This window comes from Anser brachyrhynchus (genome assembly GCF_964034855.1).
Source record: "Anser brachyrhynchus genome assembly, chromosome: 17".
NCBI classification, from domain to species: domain Eukaryota; kingdom Metazoa; phylum Chordata; class Aves; order Anseriformes; family Anatidae; genus Anser; species Anser brachyrhynchus.
In genome coordinates this window covers 10,018,765-10,038,134 of record NC_137710.1, presented here as the reverse complement: position 1 = coordinate 10,038,134, position 19,370 = coordinate 10,018,765, and the positions used below count along the sequence as shown (strand labels likewise).

The 19,370-nt window shown below is 46.1% G+C and overlaps 2 protein-coding genes and 2 long non-coding RNA genes across 7 annotated transcripts; 2 read left to right on the top strand and 2 right to left on the bottom strand.

Annotated features, from left to right (window-relative positions):
• Window positions 1-179: 179 nt before the first annotated feature.
• Window positions 180-2,659, bottom strand: DDT (D-dopachrome tautomerase). 3 transcript variants are annotated; one of them, XM_080559965.1, is made up of 6 exons: window positions 2,440-2,646; window positions 2,169-2,344; window positions 1,588-1,710; window positions 870-962; window positions 559-598; window positions 180-448 (listed from the first exon to the last, which is right to left on the bottom strand). In XM_080559965.1, the coding sequence occupies exons 1-3, from the start codon at window positions 2,545-2,547 to the stop codon at window positions 1,638-1,640; spliced, it is 357 nt and encodes a 118-aa protein (XP_080416091.1). In that variant the 5' UTR covers window positions 2,548-2,646; the 3' UTR covers window positions 180-448; window positions 559-598; window positions 870-962; window positions 1,588-1,637. The 3 variants fall into 3 exon arrangements, with proteins under 3 accessions (XP_080416091.1, XP_080416090.1, XP_080416089.1); XM_080559964.1 differs by lacking the exon at window positions 870-962; XM_080559963.1 differs by lacking the exons at window positions 559-598; window positions 870-962 and having other exon boundaries at window positions 2,440-2,659.
• Window positions 2,660-2,689: 30 nt separating this feature from the next.
• On the top strand, window positions 2,690-5,987 carry LOC308179584. The gene is made up of 2 exons (XR_013940432.1): window positions 2,690-2,810; window positions 2,962-5,987. It is a non-coding gene; the product is annotated as an uncharacterized lncRNA (long non-coding RNA).
• On the bottom strand, window positions 3,822-16,725 carry LOC308179577 (glutathione S-transferase theta-1). Of its 2 annotated transcripts, XM_080559960.1 has the most exons (6): window positions 15,991-16,231; window positions 15,810-15,866; window positions 11,476-11,563; window positions 9,735-9,885; window positions 7,193-7,369; window positions 3,822-6,179 (listed from the first exon to the last, which is right to left on the bottom strand). In XM_080559960.1, the coding sequence occupies exons 1-6, from the start codon at window positions 16,100-16,102 to the stop codon at window positions 5,979-5,981; spliced, it is 786 nt and encodes a 261-aa protein (XP_080416086.1). In that variant the 5' UTR covers window positions 16,103-16,231; the 3' UTR covers window positions 3,822-5,978. The 2 variants fall into 2 exon arrangements, with proteins under 2 accessions (XP_080416086.1, XP_080416087.1); XM_080559961.1 differs by lacking the exons at window positions 3,822-6,179; window positions 7,193-7,369; window positions 9,735-9,885; window positions 11,476-11,563 and adding an exon at window positions 12,738-14,524 and having other exon boundaries at window positions 15,991-16,725.
• Window positions 16,287-17,111, top strand: LOC308179583. The gene is made up of 2 exons (XR_013940431.1): window positions 16,287-16,396; window positions 16,720-17,111. It is a non-coding gene; the product is annotated as an uncharacterized lncRNA (long non-coding RNA).
• The last annotated feature ends 2,259 nt before the right edge of the window (window positions 17,112-19,370 follow it).

Genomic DNA, 19,370 nt, shown 5'->3' with positions numbered 1-19,370 from the left:
TTTTAGTTACATGTGTATCTCACATTCAGTTCACCTGTTTATTACCTTGTTTCAAAAACATTTAGTTGAAGAGACCTGAGAAAGTGTAGAGACCTGGGCCGCCAAGGCATCTATCTCTACCAATGAGAGCTAAGAAAACAAAAACCAAATTGTAAGCCAATAACTGACACTCATCAAAAGAGGTTCTGATAAATTTTATTAATCAGTTGTGTGGGCCCCCCAGTGGCCCTGAATGAGATTTTGCAAACATAGAAGATATTTAAGCTGCATAGGGAATAGCTAACTTCTAATGGTAATTAGATAGCATATTTTCAACTATCTTGAGACCTCAAGACATAAACAAATAAAAATCTAATCAGAATTATGAAGGAATGCAGAAGTACTCTTCAGCCTTGTGTCTCCATGGACCTCCACGCTCTTAGCTCCTCTGTGCCTCCATGTCTAGTACCTGACAAAGTCACAAAGCAGAAAGGAAACTGATTAAAGTTTTCATTATCAGTGGAATGCCGAGATAACATTATACATGAAAAGTACAGTGCTTTTGTTTTAATAAAATACCATATATATTCCAGATATAAAGCGATGGAGCATGCAGGTCCTAAAAAACAAAACGCTTCCATTCAGAATGAAGCGTAACAACAGCTGAAGTTGTAAGGGCCCAGGTCCAATAGGCAGAGCGCTGTCACTGTGCTAAGTCACTTGTGTACAGCTGCAGCAGCCCCTCCACAGAGGACAGCGAGCTGAAAACCTCAGCCACAGGGCACGGCAAGGTGCTGTATCTTTCTGAAACTCCCTGTAACAGGGGGGTAAGGAAAAGTATTTTGAACAGCTGGGTAAATGACAGGGATTAAAGCTAGCAGTAGCAGAACCTTCAAAATATTTTCCCGTGGCACAGTGCAATTCTTCACAAGCAGCTGCCTCCTCTGCACACTGCCATCGCCACACATTCAGCCACGAAAATTCTGTGGACAAATAAAACTTTGTGGGAGCAGTCACTGGCAGCTGGCAATAGTAGACCACAGAGCACAAAATTTGATGTGAGCCTTAAGTAAACAGTGAAATAAATGCATAAACCTCCCTCCCAGTAATCACATCTCTTTCTAGAAAGGGCTTCTGGGAAGCCCGAAAATAGAAGAACTTGAAGGGATATCCCAGGTCTCCTCAGCCAGCCTGAGAGCCTTCTGCTGCCACAGGGAAACAGAAAGTAGAATCTTTCTGCATTGCAAAGTATGAGGAAATCTGGACAAACTGGAGAACCTCTGCGATTCTCAACACAACCAGATGTGTTCTGGATTTAAACAAGTTTTGCACTGCTACAAGGAGATTCGTCTAGGCCTGGTAAGCATGGCCATCACCAGACTGCTAACGGCAAAACCACTGGGTTAGCAACAGGCAGCTGGAGAGCCTTTCGGCTACAAGACAGGCTTGAGATAAAGACCTCAAACTATTCTAATAAAATCACTACAGCTGATTGCACCAGTCTTCAGCTTTGTAGGCACATGCTGCAAAGGCAGGAATGAAAGACGCAGGTGAAAGTGCAGGACTATTAGAGCAATAAGAGGAAACAAGATAGATGGAGCTGGTCACCTCTGGGTTGTCTTCATCATTGCTTTGTTCCCACGGACTGCTTGAGGGAATCACAGGAAAGTCATCACTGTCCTGTTCTTGCCGATCTGCCAGGGCTCCAGTGGGTAAAAGCGGATGACAATCCTTATTGGATATAAGAGCAAAAACGCATCGGACAAAAAAAATATTATTTTACAGCGAGTTGTTATCCCTGCCCAGATTGCAGCAAGCTAGGAAATCTTCACTAAGCTCCAGCAGGCTCACACTGCAGGGCGTTAATTTAACATAAGCACAGACAGGCTGCGCGCGGGCAGAGTACAAACAGGTGCCAGAGTTCATCTGCACAAACCCAACTGCAGACTGAACTTCAACGCCGCCTGTACGAGAGACTCGTCCCTTTCAGAAGCACCCAAGCATCTCCTAACCCTGCCGGGTGTTTATCCTGACGGCACCCCAGGGGCAGGGGAATATCATTATTTTCCTTGTTGGGACGGGGCGGAGGGGCCGAGCCTCCAGCCCGGCCGGCCGCGGGCCCCGGGGCCCAGAGCGGTCCCCCTGGGCCGGGACAGCCCGGGGACAGCCCGGGGACAGCCCGCACTCACCGCTCGGTGCTGAGGCCCAGCTCCGCCGTCAGGAAGTCGAAGAAGCGGGCGCTGTGCGCCTGGTTCTGCTGCGCCGAGCCCACCACGCCGATGGAGGAGACGAGCAGCTGGGCGCAGGGCTCGGCCGAGCCCGACACCACCATGGGCAGCCCGCTGCGCACCGTCACGTTCACCCGCTGCAGGCACACGCACGGTCACGGCCACGGTCCTGGTCCCGGTGCCGGTCCCGGTGCCGGTCCCGCTCTCGGCCGCCCCCCGGCCCCGCACTCACCTCAGCGGGCTTGCCTAAGATGGCGGCGGTGGCGGCGCACAGCTTCTGCGGCAGCTCCGGCGGCAGCCGCTCGGCCGCCAGGTTGGTGTCCAGCTCCACGAACGGCATGGCGACCGACCGACCCCACAGCGCCGGGAGCCGGGCACGGGGAACCGGGAACCGGGCACCGGCTCCTCCCCGCCCCCGTCCCGCTCCGCCCCGTCCCGCCCCCGGCACTGCAAGAAGTGAGACATGCAGGGCGGTTTCTTGTCTTGTCCCGTATAAATAATCATCGCCCCCACATTCTGCAGTCGGGATTTGAGCGCTGAAGTTGGCAGCAGTGCCCCTGGCAGCAGCATCCCAGCTGCAGCTCAGGCTTCTCACAAGCTGAGGTGCTCTGCGGGGAGGTTCCTTGTGCTGATTTACAGCAAAAAGGTATGAACCACCTTGGCTACAAAGTCATCGTGTGTAAGGTACAGCACTGTGGTGAAGGTTGGCCCTGTATGATGTGATTTTTTGTTTTTATTTTTTAATTTTCCACAGTTATCGATGAACCTAATGAAAACTGATAGAGCTGCTCGCCTTGCTGGGGGAATTGTTTGGCCTTCAGTGCTGCCAGCGAGGACAATACTGGCACGGGGAGCAGTGTGTAAAGCAGCCAGCAGAAAGGCTGGAATCGGATTTCCAGGAGAGACTGACTGCAAAAATAGAGACAGGATGGAGAAGGGGCTTGGCAGCTGGCAGGGGATGGCTGCTGGCTGCGCTGAGCGGTGGCACAGAAGCTCCCCTCAAACCCAGAAAAGCTGTTAGATTTCAGGCTAAATTTACAGAAAGATATAATCTCATAATTAAGGGATGATCTTGAGCTGCAATAACCATGAATTCATACAGTGTTACTGCCTACATGGTATTTTTCCACACAGTAATTACTTTTCTGTAATAATTCTGTTTTCTGCCAGGGGTAAGGAAACCACTGCTGTCATTGCTGCATAGCAGAGATGCAGTGAGGAAGATTTTACGACTTGCCCACTCAGAAGCCCTAGGAGACTGTACTGAACTCTCTCCAGGGCACTCGCTATCACCACCAGTGAAAGACAAACGAATTTGTCACCAAAACCAAGACACTGGGGGTATTCAGTCACCTTGCAAACCCCAGGCCCAAGCCCACTGCCTGGCTGCAGGGAATCATTGACCCATCGTAAGATGCCCTTTAGGATCCATTTTTCTATTTCTCATTCCTTTAAATATTAAAAAAAATCTCTTCCAAATAAATTCCAAGGCCAAAAAAAACCCCACCACTACACCACCAAAACAAAAGCAAGAGACCAGCATGTCAGAAGGCCTCCCAAGAAAAAAGAAGCAAAAGAAATTTAAGTATCAGAAGTCAGCAACTACAACAGGATGAGGGTCTGCTACGAACATTTTTAATGATATGCTTTGTCCTTTGCTCTTGACGAGCAACGTGAGTGGCAAATTGTCCATGGCCTCAGGGCACAACCCAGAATCCCAGAGTTTTTATTAAACTAAAGACATTTGTTTTATTGTTTCTGTCTTGGAGCAGATGACTGAAAAGTTTGCAGGGTGATAAACCAAGAGGGATGACAGCACAGCAGCAAGTAGTCTCCATCCTGCTCAGCCTTTGGAAAATCCTGTTGTTTTTCTTTCCACTTGTAGACATCTGTATGTGTCATCAGTCACTTAGAAATTCCACTCTCAAAGTTCAAAAGTCAACCACTTCCCATTTAAAATTTAACTCAGTTATAGACAATATTTGTGAATAAAACGTAAGTTAAAACATATTATTCAGCCAATGTTTGGGAAAGTGAGAATAAATGTGTGCCTGTTTCTAATGTTTTTGGTTCATGAAAAGAGAGACTTCAGTCAGTTCTCTTGTTCTTATAGAGAACATCATCACAAAATGAAATTTTCTGCTAGTGAAAGCTCAAATATATAACGGAATTCTCTTTCCAGCTGGAAATTTGAAGATGTCCCTTGGCTCTGGACTAAATCCATATAATCTAGAACTGAAACCTTATAGAAAAACATCACCAAAACATATCAGGTTGTAGAGAACTCAGCAGATACGTGACTAGCCAAGACATGTTAGTATTGGAAAGAAAAGAAGCTATTCTGTTACTGAGAGAAGCAGTTCCCAAATTATTTACTCATTTTGTCTTCATTCCTTCCAGAAAGAGCTCTTGGGCAAAGATTTCAGGGTAAGGTTCAAGAGCAGCAGCTATTTGTGAATGGAAGTATGCGGAGATATTCCACCAGTTTTTGCATCCTTCACTACTTGTTACTTTCAACTGAAGACACTAGAAATTGTTATTTTACTTAAATTGTGCTGCAGTACAAAAGATTTTTATATTTGAGCTACAACTAATCTGAAGTAAACGCAGCCAAGAAAAAGAGCCCTGAAGCTCCAAAACAACTCTCTGCCCTATATTATTGTGATGCATATGTTGCTCAATGCCACAAAATCTTATTACTTCAGCTTGCACAGGGTGACTTGGTGAACTTCCATCCAAAACAATCTCAGAAGAGCATGTCTGGATTTATTCCTCCTCTCCATTTTCTAGGAGGAATGTGGATTGCTATTGCACTATTACCACAGGAAAAGAAAAACAAACAACAACAAACAACAAAACAAACAAAAATTGATTGCAGTCATGTTCTCTTTCAAAAAATGAAAGAATGTGAATGCATTCTTTCAGTGTATTCCCTATATAATATCAACAGAGTATTTAGGTAGGTAGTTATTTGAAGGCTGTGGCCACCCTCAGCTTTTTGAGGTTGCTTGGTCTTTACTACACAGATCTCCCAAGAATTGCCCTGCCACATGTGTACTGACAGACCAAGCACCTACAAAACCCAACTTTCAGAATTGGAGAGTTGTGGTTAAACTAAAGAATTACAAAGATTCACAGTTATAGATGAATATGAATAAACTTCTCATAGGATCCTAAAGGCAAACAGAAGTATGGAATGTACATGGGTGGCCAAGCAACATGCTCCAGCAATAAGAAACTTTCCAAGAAAAATGTGATGTCTTTTTTCACTTTTGTGACTACCTGTAGTTTTGCTCCATACTTGTCCAGGCAGAGACACACACAGGGAAGATGAGGATCAGGTGTGCTTTGCAGTGCTTGCCACTTAGCTGCAAATGTTACAAATACATGAAAAAAAATGATCCTCATCCTGTACAGTTCTCTGATGCTCCAGTTTGCAGGCTGGCTTAAATTTTGGCAGAAAACACCATTCATATCTCCACCATCTCTGAGAAGACTGACACTAAAATACAACCTAGATGCTAAGTGACCCATAGGGCCTCAGCCTTTTGTACAAATTTAATGTTTCAGGTCTTAAAACTTCCCCAGCTACCACCCCCAAAGATGCAGGGAAGTCTTGGTGAAGTGGCAGAGGACACCCTGCAATTTCTGTGTAAGAATTACAGTGCTCTTTCCAGTTACATGTAGAGCTGGATATCAGAGAAGTTTGCATTTTTTTTTTTTTTTAAAAAAAAAAGGGGGGGGGCAGGAAAAATGGTAACATAGGTTAATTCATTTCAACATCTTCATCAACATCGGCGCCAGATGCTCTTTCAGCTGTGGATCAATTTGAATGTTGCTCAGTTCTTTGATATTCAGGATCATCTCATGGGCCTGGAAGAAAAGCTCTTTCCCCACAGCTTCCTCCACCCGCCTGCGCCACTGCATCAGTCTAGGTCTGTCTTCAAAGACGTCACAACCAACACCAACAGGCTGCAGAAAGCGAGAGAGAACAACGGTTAGGCACTGGGCAACCCCCTCTTTGCCAAGACAACAGGCACCAAAAATGTACCTGCAGGTACAGGCAGGGGAAAGACAGGGGAGGAGCTCATGGAGGAGCATGAACAAGGAGGGAAATCTCCACTAGTCCGGTGAATCTATCTAGGGGGCACAGACGCGAGTCTGTATTTTAAAGGCCGTTCATAAGTCAATTCTTGAGTGCAGGAACAGCTGTTAGAGAGTAACAGAGAAAACTACCACTTACTGCCACTTACTGAGATTAAGCTACAGAATCAAGGATGCGGTGGCCTGACAGTTCCAGGGACAACCGCAGTCTACTGTAAGGTCTGCTATATTACTAATTGAACAGATGTCTTAGCTGACATAATCTACTGCCTTCCATTTTCTGCCTGTGCCACATGCAGAAACACAGTGTTGTAGAGAAGCAGAACGTGCTATTTTTCAGTCTCTGGGATACAGAACTAGGAGAAGGAATCGCCTCTGGATTGCAGGACACAAGCCCTGATGGCCTGGGAAAGAACAAGGAGTTTGTAACAGACTTAATTTGATTGCCTCTGTCTGAGGTTCAGTCTTGCGTCTTCCAGACATGGAATGGGCAAGTACCATCAAAAGGATATTTTTGTATGATAAAAATATTTTAAAATAATTTTCTTAGTCATCAGACCTGCCTGCTATTGCTTCTTACTTGCTTTATTTATTATCTTTTTCTCTGGGGGTTAAAAATAAAATCAGGATAAAGTATGAAGGAGAAGTATTGCTAGAGAACAGAAACAAAAGAGATTGGTTGCAGCCAGCTTTTTAAATAAAAAAATAAAAAGCAACTGATTTTCTGAGCCCACTCCTGTCTTCTCTTCATTGTCTTGGTTCTGCTGAGATATGCCCTTACTCCTCTTTCTAATGAAGTGTTACCACATGCTGCATCCCTCCCTGCCCAGCAGCATGCTCTCCCTTGTGCTGAGACTTCATTACCACAGTCCAGAACTCACTTGCATCAACTCCACAATGGCCACAAGATCTGCCAGAGAGATCTCATTCCCGATGATAAAAGCCTTGTCCTGCAGAAACCTCTCCTCAAATTGCTTCAGGGAAGTGGCGAGCCCCTCCATAACCTCCTGGAGCTTCTCTGAGGGCAGTGGCTGCCCTGTGAAGAGAGGAATCAGCACCTGAGGAGAAAATGCATGTAGAGTACAGTCGGCTGTCTTCTCACGGATTTAGTGGTAGTCATTGAAGTTACACCCTGTGAGGTACTCATGACTGTCAGTGATCTTAGGGAGGATGATCTTAGAGCTTCATATACTGCTGTAGTTTCCAGTAGCTCACAGGCAGGGAGCACACAGTCTAAAGTGACTGATCTGCAGTGACAGTGATCTCCAGGTAACAAGCACCAAGACACAGAAAGAAACCAAGGATTCAGTGTTTTGTGCCTGGCATTGTGCCTTCCCACTCCCCCTCAGTGGGTACAAAAGAAAAATGGGCAACAGCTTCCAGGAAGACAGATCTCTGCAGCAGTCACTGCTGCTAAGTCCCCGGTTTCAACAGCCTAAGACTGGTGAGCTGGCTGCAGGCCCATCAGCCACCCTTGGTGTCCACCCTGCCGTGTAACTGCCCGCTGGAGGCAGGCAGCTGCCAGTCCTGTCAGGTCACCACAGGAAGGCACAGTGGTGGCTGTGGCAGGGAGCGTAGGGGGCAGTGGAACGCATCAGCCCTGGCTGGAGAGGCAGGAAATGTCTTCCTCTGCGTGACAGCAATGAGCAAGGCGGAGGGTGAGTAAATGTCATAAGTACACCACCCTTTCTGTGGTCTTTCAAGCACCATTCCTTAGACCACTAGAAATGTTTCCATAGAAATCATAAGTGTGGTCCTTGTCTTCATGGGCTTGCTGGCACAGGGTGCAGTAGCCTTTCAATGAGGTTTGTCACCGTTCACAGAGGTGTACGCACCGTCAGAACCCGCAGTATTTCACAATGATGCTGCCTCCACCTACCATGGCTAAAAAAATAGTTAGAGAAAAACTTAAAGATGTAAATTTCCACCAGTGGGAGTGGATTGACTTTCTACTTACTGCTAGTATATTCATCAACTCATGTTGTGATTGCTTAATCCAAGCCATGATTTTTGCCAAATATATTTATAATCTATTTCATCAGAAAATTCAGGGCCAGTTCTCTTCCTAAGTGTTTCCAGTTAGGAATGATGGGATCTCTGGGTACAGTCATTTGAAATGGCTTCTCCTTTTCTGTATCTCAGGGCAGTTTATCTTCTCACACAACTAGCTGATGTATCTTCTGTTAGACAGTGGCTTAATATGTTTCCCTATTTTCATTTATTCTGAGGACTTTTCTGGGTTACCTAATCATCAGCAACGAGTTGGATTTCTTTCTCTTGGAGCAGCGCAATAACAGCCTGTAGAGACCGGAAGAAACTGCTCTTTGTACAAATCTGACTCATATTTGTGTTGCTTCTCTGGTCTCTCTAGCCAAAAATTCAAACATCAATAAATCAAAAAGCTAACTGAGTCCTGACATGCTTCGTTAGGCATAAACAAGGGCAAAACTTTACACAGGAAGAGTGAAGTTCTTACCTGTTTACTGGCAACCTTTACTTCATCTGAAATTCCCTATTATAGCTGTACTTGTAGGGCTATATTTGTATCTGGGCTTCTCTAAAGAGTTGCATTAGCTTTTTGGTGAGTTGATTGGAAACAGGTGAACAGCCTCAGTGTAATCATTTTTTTTTTTGCCTCAGGGTGATTCTGTTAATTTTGCCTAAATGTAAATTGATTTGACCACACTGAATAAAGAAATACTCTCTGTATCTCTATTCTACCTGTTGCTGAACTTATTTCAGGGTAGTATGTAAGTGTGCTGGAAGGAGAAGTCTCCTGGATTTCCACCCGCATGGGGCTGCAGGGACTCGATGTGTGAAGAATGCAAGCCTTTCAGTTTCCAGCAACAACGCATGTACTTGCCAGAGAAGCAAAACTTGTGTGTGCGTACTCTGCACAGCTGCATAGGGAGGGGAAGGCCCTTAGAGGCAATACCCAATCTGTTATATATTTGTTCATAAATCCAGGCAATAAAAGTCTGTTGGCCTTCAAGACCTTCTGTATCAGTACTACTTTTAGGCATTGGAATGGGCTGCCCAGGGAAGTGGTTGAGTCACCATCCCTGGAGGTCTTTAAAAGATGTTTAGATTTAGAGCTTAGTGATATGGCTTAGTGGAGGACTTGTTAGTCAGAGGTTGGGCTGGGTGATCTTGGAGGTCTCTTCCAACCTAGATGATTCTGTGATTCTGTGATACTTTAAGGAAAAAAAAAAAAAAAAAGAAAACAACAAATAGACCAGAGCTGCTTTTGCCAGATCCTGATGTCAAGCAACTAGGAACAGCTCCCTCTCTGCCAGCTCCTTTCAGCTAGGAATGGCCTGGGTTTGTTATTTGATTCTGACAAACTCTCTCCATACTGGGCCTGTTCAGTATTTGGCCAGGAAAACATTGCTTTACTCTAATTTTAATACTCAGTCTCCTTACCTTGATCCACATGGTCTTAGGAGCATTAGCCCGGATGTTAGCATGATGCCATGAGAGGTATTCATCCACCTGGGCCCGTTTTTGTATGTCTGATGGGTACCAGTGGTCAGGAGTGTTGTACTTTCGACTTAGATACAGCAGAATGGCAGTGCTGCTCAGACATTAACAAGAGACAAGAAAGGGGTCAGGGAGTTAAGATGCAGAATGCTTTCACTTCAGTTCCCTCTCCTACCCCTTCTGAACTTCCTGAACACTAAAAAGCATTCAGATCTAGGTTTCTGACAGAGCCTAGGGGCCATATATAGGCACCTAATTCATGTTGACATTAGAGATGGAACTTTATCACCTCAGTCCCCCTGAAAACTTTGACCTGCTGGAAAATCACAGCACTGATAGAAGTGCATTGTACTGCTGGACAGTAGTGGGGTAAACAGACAAAAAACCTCCATAATCATCTATCAGCAATGTTAACCCCATTTCCTCAACTGTTCTGACCCATTTCTCTGACTTTTGCTCAACGTTTATGTGCCTGTGTACTAAATGAAACCTTCTAATGAATTATGTCGCCTTTTGATCAGATCTATGTCTTTCTAGCCTGCACCTTTCATTGAAGCCAGTGGAAGTCCTAGTAGGGAGAGCCTACAGAATTTTCTTGTGTTTGTCCACATGTTTATACTTCCACTAATTAGCAGGAAAAGTCAGATGGAAAAAAAACTTAGTCATCTGCAACAATGAGTAGGCTGTTACTACAAAGAGATGCCATAGATAACCCTGTGCTGACAAAAAGAAAGAAACTGCAGACCCTCTGACTATGCTGATAGTACCATAGTTCAATTATTATAGTGTTATGACACTATTAACAAGTCTCATTAATTTTACATTATGAAACCTGAATTTAATCTCTGTAGGCGTTAATTTGTTGTTATGACTAAACGAGGTAAACAAAAGTAGCTCCTTAGTTTTTTTCTAGCGTAAAAGGGATTTTATTCAATTTTAAACAATTCTAAGAAATGTTTATGATCCTATTTTGAGGTAAGTGCATTCAGAAGATTAACAACTTAAGTCAACTGATTTGTTTACACTATGAAAGATAATTCAAACAGAAAATGGAAACAGAGTAAATGAGGTTATAGTATTACAAATGACTAAGATGTTATAAGGTATGAAACTTTGCAGAGACTTTTTCAATCTTTGCAGTTCTCTTTTGAAGGCAAATACATTTGAAATATAAAAATATCATCATAATTATATTTTCATCACATCAGGAACTAGATGTGAGTTCATAACACATTAACCTCTTCAGATTGAGAAGCAACGCATGTGATGGAGGAAACGAGCACTTATAATGTCATCCTAGGCAGAAAATGCTTGCTTCTGCATAAAAAGACTTAAAGACATAAAGGCTAGTTGATAATCTATAATTACAGAAGTTCCTGCTAAAGGAGAGCCTTTCTAATGACTCTAAGTTGTTTATCTCCAAGTACGGATCATGTCTATCTGAAATAATGCATAGCTTTAACTGTTTAGCCTAAAACTGCATATTGATATATATATATACACGTATAAATATAATTTATTTTCCCTTCAGGAACAAAGGACCTGAAATGCCAAAGCAGATCAATAATCTGTCCCATTCATAAATGGCCAGTTTTGTGATCCTTAGTCATTCAGAGGGAATGACACCTCCTGAACACCGTATGTCTTACTGGTGCCCTGGGAGGTCTGAGGACTGAGCTCTTACCATTCTGCTAAGGTGAAATCTCCATCCTTTAGTGCTGGTACTTTCTTCAAGAGGCTGATTTTGCTAGCCCCTTCACTATTTGATGGCCCTAAGAACATGAACAGACAAGTCAGAGGTTAGAAGACTAACAGCCAGTGAATGATTAATGAAATATGTGTGTCCAACTGGAAAATCAGTGAACTCTGCTAGGTTTTTCCTATATGAGCATATTAAGCAATTAAAAGGTAATGGAAATGAAGAGTGACTGTAAAAGCCATCTACAGCCTGCAGTCTGCTCAGGCCTGTCACATGGCATGGAGCAGTTCACATTTTTATACAGGAATTAAGTTGCTTGACTCTGGTACCAGCATTTCCTGCAAAAGATACTGAAAAATCATTCCCTAAGAGGCATTTAAACACCATGATGACGATACCGGTACTGAAAACACTAACTTGACTTGAGAACAGTGTTCTATAGTTAGAGATAGGGGGAAAAAGATGTAAGGTAGGATGTAAGTTAGACAAGTGAGCAGCTGAAAAATACTTAATATTTGCAAACAAAGCAGGGACTGGAAAAGTTGAGTTTGCATGCAGAGCATCCTGACGAGGTTAGATGGTTTCTCCTCCTGCTCCTCTTCCAGCAGACAACACCAAACCAAGTTTGTTTTCTGCCAGTTTGTAAACGTGGCTGACTCAAGCTAGGATGTAGTCATGATGGAAAGCAACTTAAGAGCCTTGGGCCCACAGAGATCACTGCAGTGGTTAATTAATCAAAGAGAACCCGGGTAGCTTATAAGACACACAGAGCAAAATCTTTCCCTTGTTTGTTTGTGGCTCAAGAGCAGGGGGAACTGAGCATTTCCAAAGAAAGCAAATGTTGATCCCTCAGCACACACAGAGCAGAGGATGTTTCCAGGGTTCTTGCTGAAATGGGAAAAACATGAATGTCAGCAATACAACAGTGGATTCACAAAGAAACTCATTCTGCCACAGTGGACATTCACTAGGGGCAGGGCAACTCAAACACCTCTGTCCTGCATCACTCACAGCTCTGGGTCAGCATTTCAACCTACCTTTGTCAGGAAAACATAAGTGGAAGAAGCTATCCCATAAAAGAGTTTAAACTCCACAGTTACTTGGAGTTTGGAGGCATTAATTGCTGGCTAATATCTAATCAAGTTTTCAATTTCTCACTGAAGGCGCTGAACTTGCAAGTCAGCAGTTAAATGCCAGGGAATTGCACAAAAGTCCAGGAAAGAGTACAAAATAAAAGGTTTGAGAAGTTTGTTTACTTTGCTTGGTTTAAATGCTTTCTATAAGGAGATATGATATTCCAGGGTGCGAAGCCTGATCAAATCAAATCAGCATGACCAGCAGGAAGTCTTATACAAAAATACCTTTGTTAAAAAAAAAAAAAAAAAGTTCTGTTAACTAACAGACAATGATCTACATCTCCAAGAACTATTTGCTGCCATACAGGAGGTGGTGGCAGTGTCCGCTTTAATGGACGAAAGTGCAGCACAGGATAGTCTCCAATCAATAAAAACAGTCTTTGGACTATCAAATTTATTTACAGCTGGCTGTGGGAAGGCATTGGAGAAAGCAAGGTTGCTGCATTACAAAATACAGAATGCACAAAGGTCTCTGACTACTTTCCCAATATTGATTTCACATGAGAAAATTCAAGCAGAGCAAACATTACCACCCTATTCTTGTTCCTACCTGACCAGCCTCTACCTTGCTTCTTCTTTGGGAAGTATCTTTAAATTCCAGCGTAAGTAGCTTCATTGGAGACTGAGGTTCACACCCATCCACTGTCTGAGGGAATACAGGTGCCCATCTCCTGTCTCACTGGGAAGTGTCTCTAACCGCCTACAGTGACCATGCCCTCCCGCTTTTCTAGGCAAGATGCAGAGCAGAACCAAGCAGCAGCGTCAGGAAAGGCAGGAAGAAAGGGTTTCTTAAGAATTAGAGACAAATGGAAAGTGTGAGGTAACAAGCCTATTATCTGAGAAACTTGAACATCCAAAACCAAAAAAACCAAAAAACCACCCCTAACAGAACATCAAGCCAGCAGACAAAGTACAAGTACAAGGTGCCTTATTTCTATGATTGATATCACAAAGACTGCAAGGCAGATTTGTGTAAACCTCTTGCTAGCCAAGGAGTTGCTCTGGGAAAGCGTTTGGACCTGTGCATTTAGAGGGGCTCCAGAGGCCAGTGGTCATCACGCTCAGCTTGGGCTAGATCTGTAGAATTCAGGTGGTCTTTGCAAAAAACGCAGCAGAAAGTTGCAAGTCAATAACACCTGCAGCTAATGAGCAGTCTATTCTTAGACCTAGCTGCTTGGTTGTTACAACCTACTGCCTGTGTTTATCATCTAAGGTACTGAACAACTGAAAAGCAAGGATATGAGAAGTAAGCAGTGGGTAAAGGCAGCCTGAATCAGATTTCAGCCTGCTTTCATAGTGTATCAGTCTCAGCAGGAATACTGAATACACATTCCTCGTGGGACTGACATGTCACTACAGCAGGTTGGACTGTAGGTCAGTGTCTGTTACACAGACTGCACCACAGCCCAGAGACAGCATCGTATTTGCTTTGGCTCATCCAGACACAAAAGACCTGTGCCAAGACTCTGACACTGAGCTGCAAACTGATAAAGGCCTCGGTATGAACACTAATTCCAGGTTGCTTCAGTGGGACTGGCTGTTTATTGCATTAGAATAGAGACCAGTATTTGTATTTGCAATTCAGCGGAGATTAAGACTGTGCCTCTCTCCCAGCAAGCAGAGCTAGACTTATTGTTCAGTTACTATGTAGCCCATCTTTATCAGTCCTGTGATGTTCACTTGACTTATGGTGCTGTTTAGCATCGGTTGCATCGGTCGTAATTAGTTCTGGATGTCCCACAAGGGTGTGGGACACTCACTGTGTGTACTGCTGGGCTTTGAGGAATAACTTTAATAAGCAGATTGTACACTTTCAAAAAGCAGGGCAGGCTGCACACAAGAAGGATTCTTAGTGTAGGGAAGATTCACTGATGGTAGAAAGAGAAATGGACACGGCTCTACAAAAGAAATAAGAAAAAAACAAACAAACAAAAAACATTGGTTGATTTGCCAATTGTGTCCCTGCCAAATCATCTCCTCGGCCAAGGATTTCCAAGTACTATGCTTTGCCTTAGGCAAAGAAGTAACAAACAATTTACTCAGAAAATACAATATGCAAATGTTCAATAGTCATCTTATACAGCTGGACGAGTCTGAACAGCTGAAAATTTCTGCTAAGTACACCATACCCAGAGCAGTCCTCGGCTGTCACTGTGACTAATTTGCTAGAAATGGCTGGAGGAACATTCCTCGGGGATCCACAAAAATAGACGCAGCATGGCTATGAGACAGCTCTGGGAATAAGAGCTCCATGGTCAAACCACTGTATTCAGGTGGGTCTGCAGGGCGCATGTTGGAAATCTCCCAGTTACCTGATGAGCTAGTCCTTCCCCTGCAGTGGGCCAAGCTGAGCTGCCAGGGGCTGGGAGCAGGTTCAGCTCTGCTGCAGTCTGGCCAGGCTCGACCCTGCTTTATAGCTCCCGAAGCAGGATGGGACTCTGTCTCGAAAGGCCACCAGGGTACGACCCCACGGAAGTCTCTGAGCTCTGCATCCCCATGCTCCTCTCGTAAGCAGGTGATCTCCTGCTCCCACTAGCTCCAGCATTTTGCTCGCTTCCAGATTTCAAGCGTTTCCTCCTGCTGCTGTTCAACGTCCCCAAGCACACACTGACAGTGCCGTACCCCCTTAGCAGGGAGAGGACTGTTGCATTTCCATCTGGAGCAGACTGAACGCCCCTATGGGAACAGCTCAAAACGATTCAATCCCTGGGCAAGTCCCAGCAAAGCAGCAGCTCGGGATGTAGCTGTGACAGGAGGTCCGTGTGGCGCTGATCCCACAGCTGAGTGGTTCAGGGTGAAACCCTCGTGCCTCCTCACTCAGAGAGGTGAAAGATCTCCTCGAACAGCAGCGAGACGAAGGCACCTGCTGCTCGCTGCTCGCAGCGACGTGTGACGGGGCAGCGGCCCTTCTTGCTCCGGTGGCCGCACGCAGGGCCTGGAGCTACGGGGGCTGCCAGCACCCGTCCCCCGCCGCCCCAGGGTGCCCCCACCGCCTGGGGCCTGCTGTCAGGAGATTGTGTTACGGCCTGGGCTGCTGCCAGCCGGGCCAGGGCACAGCCTGTTCCTACCAGGCAGGCAGGGCAGGCAGCACCGCCGGGACCCCTGCAGCCCCGAGCCCCCCGGCCGGGCAGGGGAGCTGTGACAGGAATAACGGCCCCTGGGGGAGCAGGGGGGGAGCCTCACCTGTGCGGGGCTGCTCCGCGCTGCTCGCCGCCGCCGGCTTCTTCCCCAGCACCGAGTCTGCCAAAGAGCCGAGAGAGGGGCGCTGAGTTTCGGGGGGGGGGGGGGGGGGGACGGACCCCTCGCACCCCGGCCCCGCCGCCCGCCCACCATCCCCCGGGCAGCTCCCCTGTGCCCGTCCCACCTTTGAAGAGCTCCACGTGCTTGAACTCGAAGGGGATGTTGTTGCTGCGGGCGAAGATGTAGATGGAGCGGCAGGGCTGCGACAGCAGGTCCAGGTACAGCTCCAGCCCCATGCTGCCGCCGCTGTTCGCCGCTGCTGCCACCGCCGCCGGCTCTGGCGACGGCCGCCCGGAGCCGCCCCGCTCGGGCAGGCGGGGGTTGAACCGTGCCGGGGCGGGCGGTGCCCTCCCCGTGGGCCCGGCCGGGCGGGGACGCGCCCTCCGCGGGCGGCGGCGGCGCTGAGGGGAGCCCTGAGGCGCCGGGCCCCGGCTGAGGGCCGGGGGTTCCCGCGGGCCCCCCCGGGGTGGAGAAGGGGAAATGCGGCGGGGTGTCCCCGGGGAACCGTCCCAGGCCGCAGAGGGTGGCAGGTGGAGGTGCTGGGGGTGCTCCACAGAATGTCGGGTTGGGAAAGGAGAAGGCTGCTGGCACCGTACGTGTAGGGCTGCTGGGGGGAAAGGGTGGTAGGGACGGGGAGCGGTGCACGCACTCAGAGCAGGGCTGGGTGCCAAGCACCGTGCAGCGGGGCTGCGGCACCCCGTGGGTTTGGGGTTCAGCTCCCCCGTCACGCGCCCTGCACAGTGTGGTGAGGTGACACCCTGACGCGCAGGGTGGCAGTGGAGCGTGGAAGGCTTCTCTGCAGGCACTTCACAGGCCAGTGGCCCTCCTTTCTCCCTGTTACTTGTCATTTAAGATCTCCACGTGAGCAGAGGAGAACTAAAGTTGAGGCTGAATTTGAGTCCTCGCATGCACCCACAGTGTTTCTCAGCTGTGCGATTCGGGGACAGCGACGTGCTGGTAAGTACAGGGACGTCAGTGACTCTCACAGCAGCTGAACCACTCAAAGCAAAGTCACCCCCAGTCAAACCCACCTCAGCTCAGCGACACCTTGTTATCAGTGCTGTGCCAGAGAGCTCACGCGTCACACACAAATCCTTTGAAACAGCCATGAGAACCTCAAAGAGAGGGAGCTGGAGGACCAGTTGCTGTTCTACCTGTACAAAGGATCGTTACAAAGGACGGTGAAGAGGTTCAGATGCTGAGCAGTGAGATCATTGACTGCATAAATTAAAAACTGGAATGCTCTCAGGTGCTTTGTTTAATATCGCTTTGCCAAGGCTTCTGCTCTAACAGTTTCTTAAGAACAGGGATTTCTGTTAGACTGGTCAGTCTATGAACCTTTCGAACAACCTGTGTCTCAACATCAAGTATTGAGTTCACTGCACCACACACCTATTTTCTGGAAGAATTTTTCAGATTTAGAACTGCGCAATATATTTTTTTCCAGTTTCTTGGCCTGAATAGCTTGAGAGGAGCTGTGTACACGCTTTAGTTCCTGTTACGCTCTAGAGCACCTGCATGCAGCAACAACATGCCAGAGAAAAAAGCTTGTAGAGTATTGTGGTAGGTGCTTAAGCTCATGTCAAACTCCTTCAGTGCAAGGAAATCTTAAATGGTAAGGGAATGGGGAAAAGGAGCATGAATGTGGTTCTGCACAGGTAACAATAGGCAGAAAAGTCATTTGTGCTTCAAAATGGTCAGAAGTCCTTCTAAAATATCACTGAAGAGAGTTCATTGATCCCAGTGGTGGGTAGCAAGATCAGTAGTGTGGGTTCACTTTGATCCTTGATTCATGGTTCAGTGGAGCCATTAGTCCTATCTGGATTTTCAAGGACTTTTTCCATGGGTCCTGGAAAAGTTCCTTCTGAAAGTCTTTCTCCAGTTTGCTGACTGCACTGCACAACCCACACAACCAAAGAGATATTTTTAATCTGGTCACATTATATGACATTTTATTGCATTATTTTTGACAAGAGTTCTAGCACAGTATTTTAATTTAGTTCCATCACTTCAAAGGAAGTTTTTCCTCCCTGTACTTGTAGGCACTGTCAAGAAAAAATGCAGTAGGTTTTGCATTGTATTTCTTAATCATTTAGAAAATGTCTTGGGGTATGTATCTGTTTTTTAAACTTTCTTTTGATTTAGTGTATCACAGTTTTGTTTTATTCTAGAAAGCACAGGCTCTCACCTCTTTACAAATAGTCCCTGGCAAAAATTAAAGAAAATGATTCAGAACAGCAACTTAAACTGTCATGGGAGGTATAACATCTCTCCATATTCAGGGGAGTGGATACCGAACAGTGTACTGAGGCATGCAAAACTCTTGCACAACCTGTTGGGTTTTGGCAGGTAAAGAGGGCTGCTCTTGGGGCTCTTAGCCTAGGGCCTGAAACCAGCCAAGATCAAATGACACAAATGAACCAAATGGGGGAGGTGGAGAGAAAGCAGAAGGCAAAGTACAAGGATGAGATACTCTATCTCCGTGATTTAGAGAGAAAAAAAAAACAAACACCAGCGAGGCAGATTTATCTGTTGTACAACTCTATTGCCGTGCGAGGAGTAACTGTGGGGAGGTGTTTTGTCCTGCATGCACAGGTGGGCCTGAAATGCCAGTGGTCACTGTGCATGCAGCTTCATTGAACAAGAACCTGGGACTCAGATGGGCTTTGAGCAGATGGATAATACTATGGGGAAAAAATTGAAATCTCCTGTCATCATGACCATGCTGGAGAGAGGCAGTAGCTGATCTGTGTGTTCATCCTCTGTGACACTGGCAACAGAGGAGCACGAGACAAAAGGGCTCTGAACATAGTTCTAACTTGTTTTTGAAGGCAGCGTCCTTGCAAGAGCACACAATGGGTGACCTTTAGGGAAATTGTGCTTTATTCAAACAAGCAGAAAATTGGGTCAAGACTCTCTTACACAGAGCTCTTGTGCTGTAGGTATCATAAATAAGAAAAAAAAAAAAAGACACTGTTTGCTTTGGCTCATGCAATGGTTTCGCATGCACAGCAGCTCTATCTAGAGATTCTGCAAGGAAATGTATATCAAGAAAGGCACTGCTAACATTTGAGGTCTCTGCCAAGATTAGCACTCTGTACATTTCGCTCTTGGTTTTGATTGTCTCTATTCTGTTTATAGTTGAACAGAAGCTGAGGAATTTACTGTGCTGGTAATAAGAAGTTTACTCTCTACAAAAAAGCGAGAAGTTGGAGGTCAGGAGTCTGAAGTTACACAAAGTACAAAAGGTGCCAACAGGAGAGAGTGCAGCAAGGTGGGATGGCTTTGGTGAGGTAGCAAGGAAGGAACTATTTTATTCCGATGGTGCACTGAGGCCCAGCCAGGTGGATGTGGTAAGCTGCAAGTTATAAAAGAAAGGAAGTGGTTGGCAGTATGGTATAAACAGGCCATTTTCTTTGGGTTTAGCACTGCAGGCAAACTGCTACAGCAGAGGACCAGTGCAGCACTTAGAGAGGTTACTGGTCAGGTAGCAGCCATGCAAGC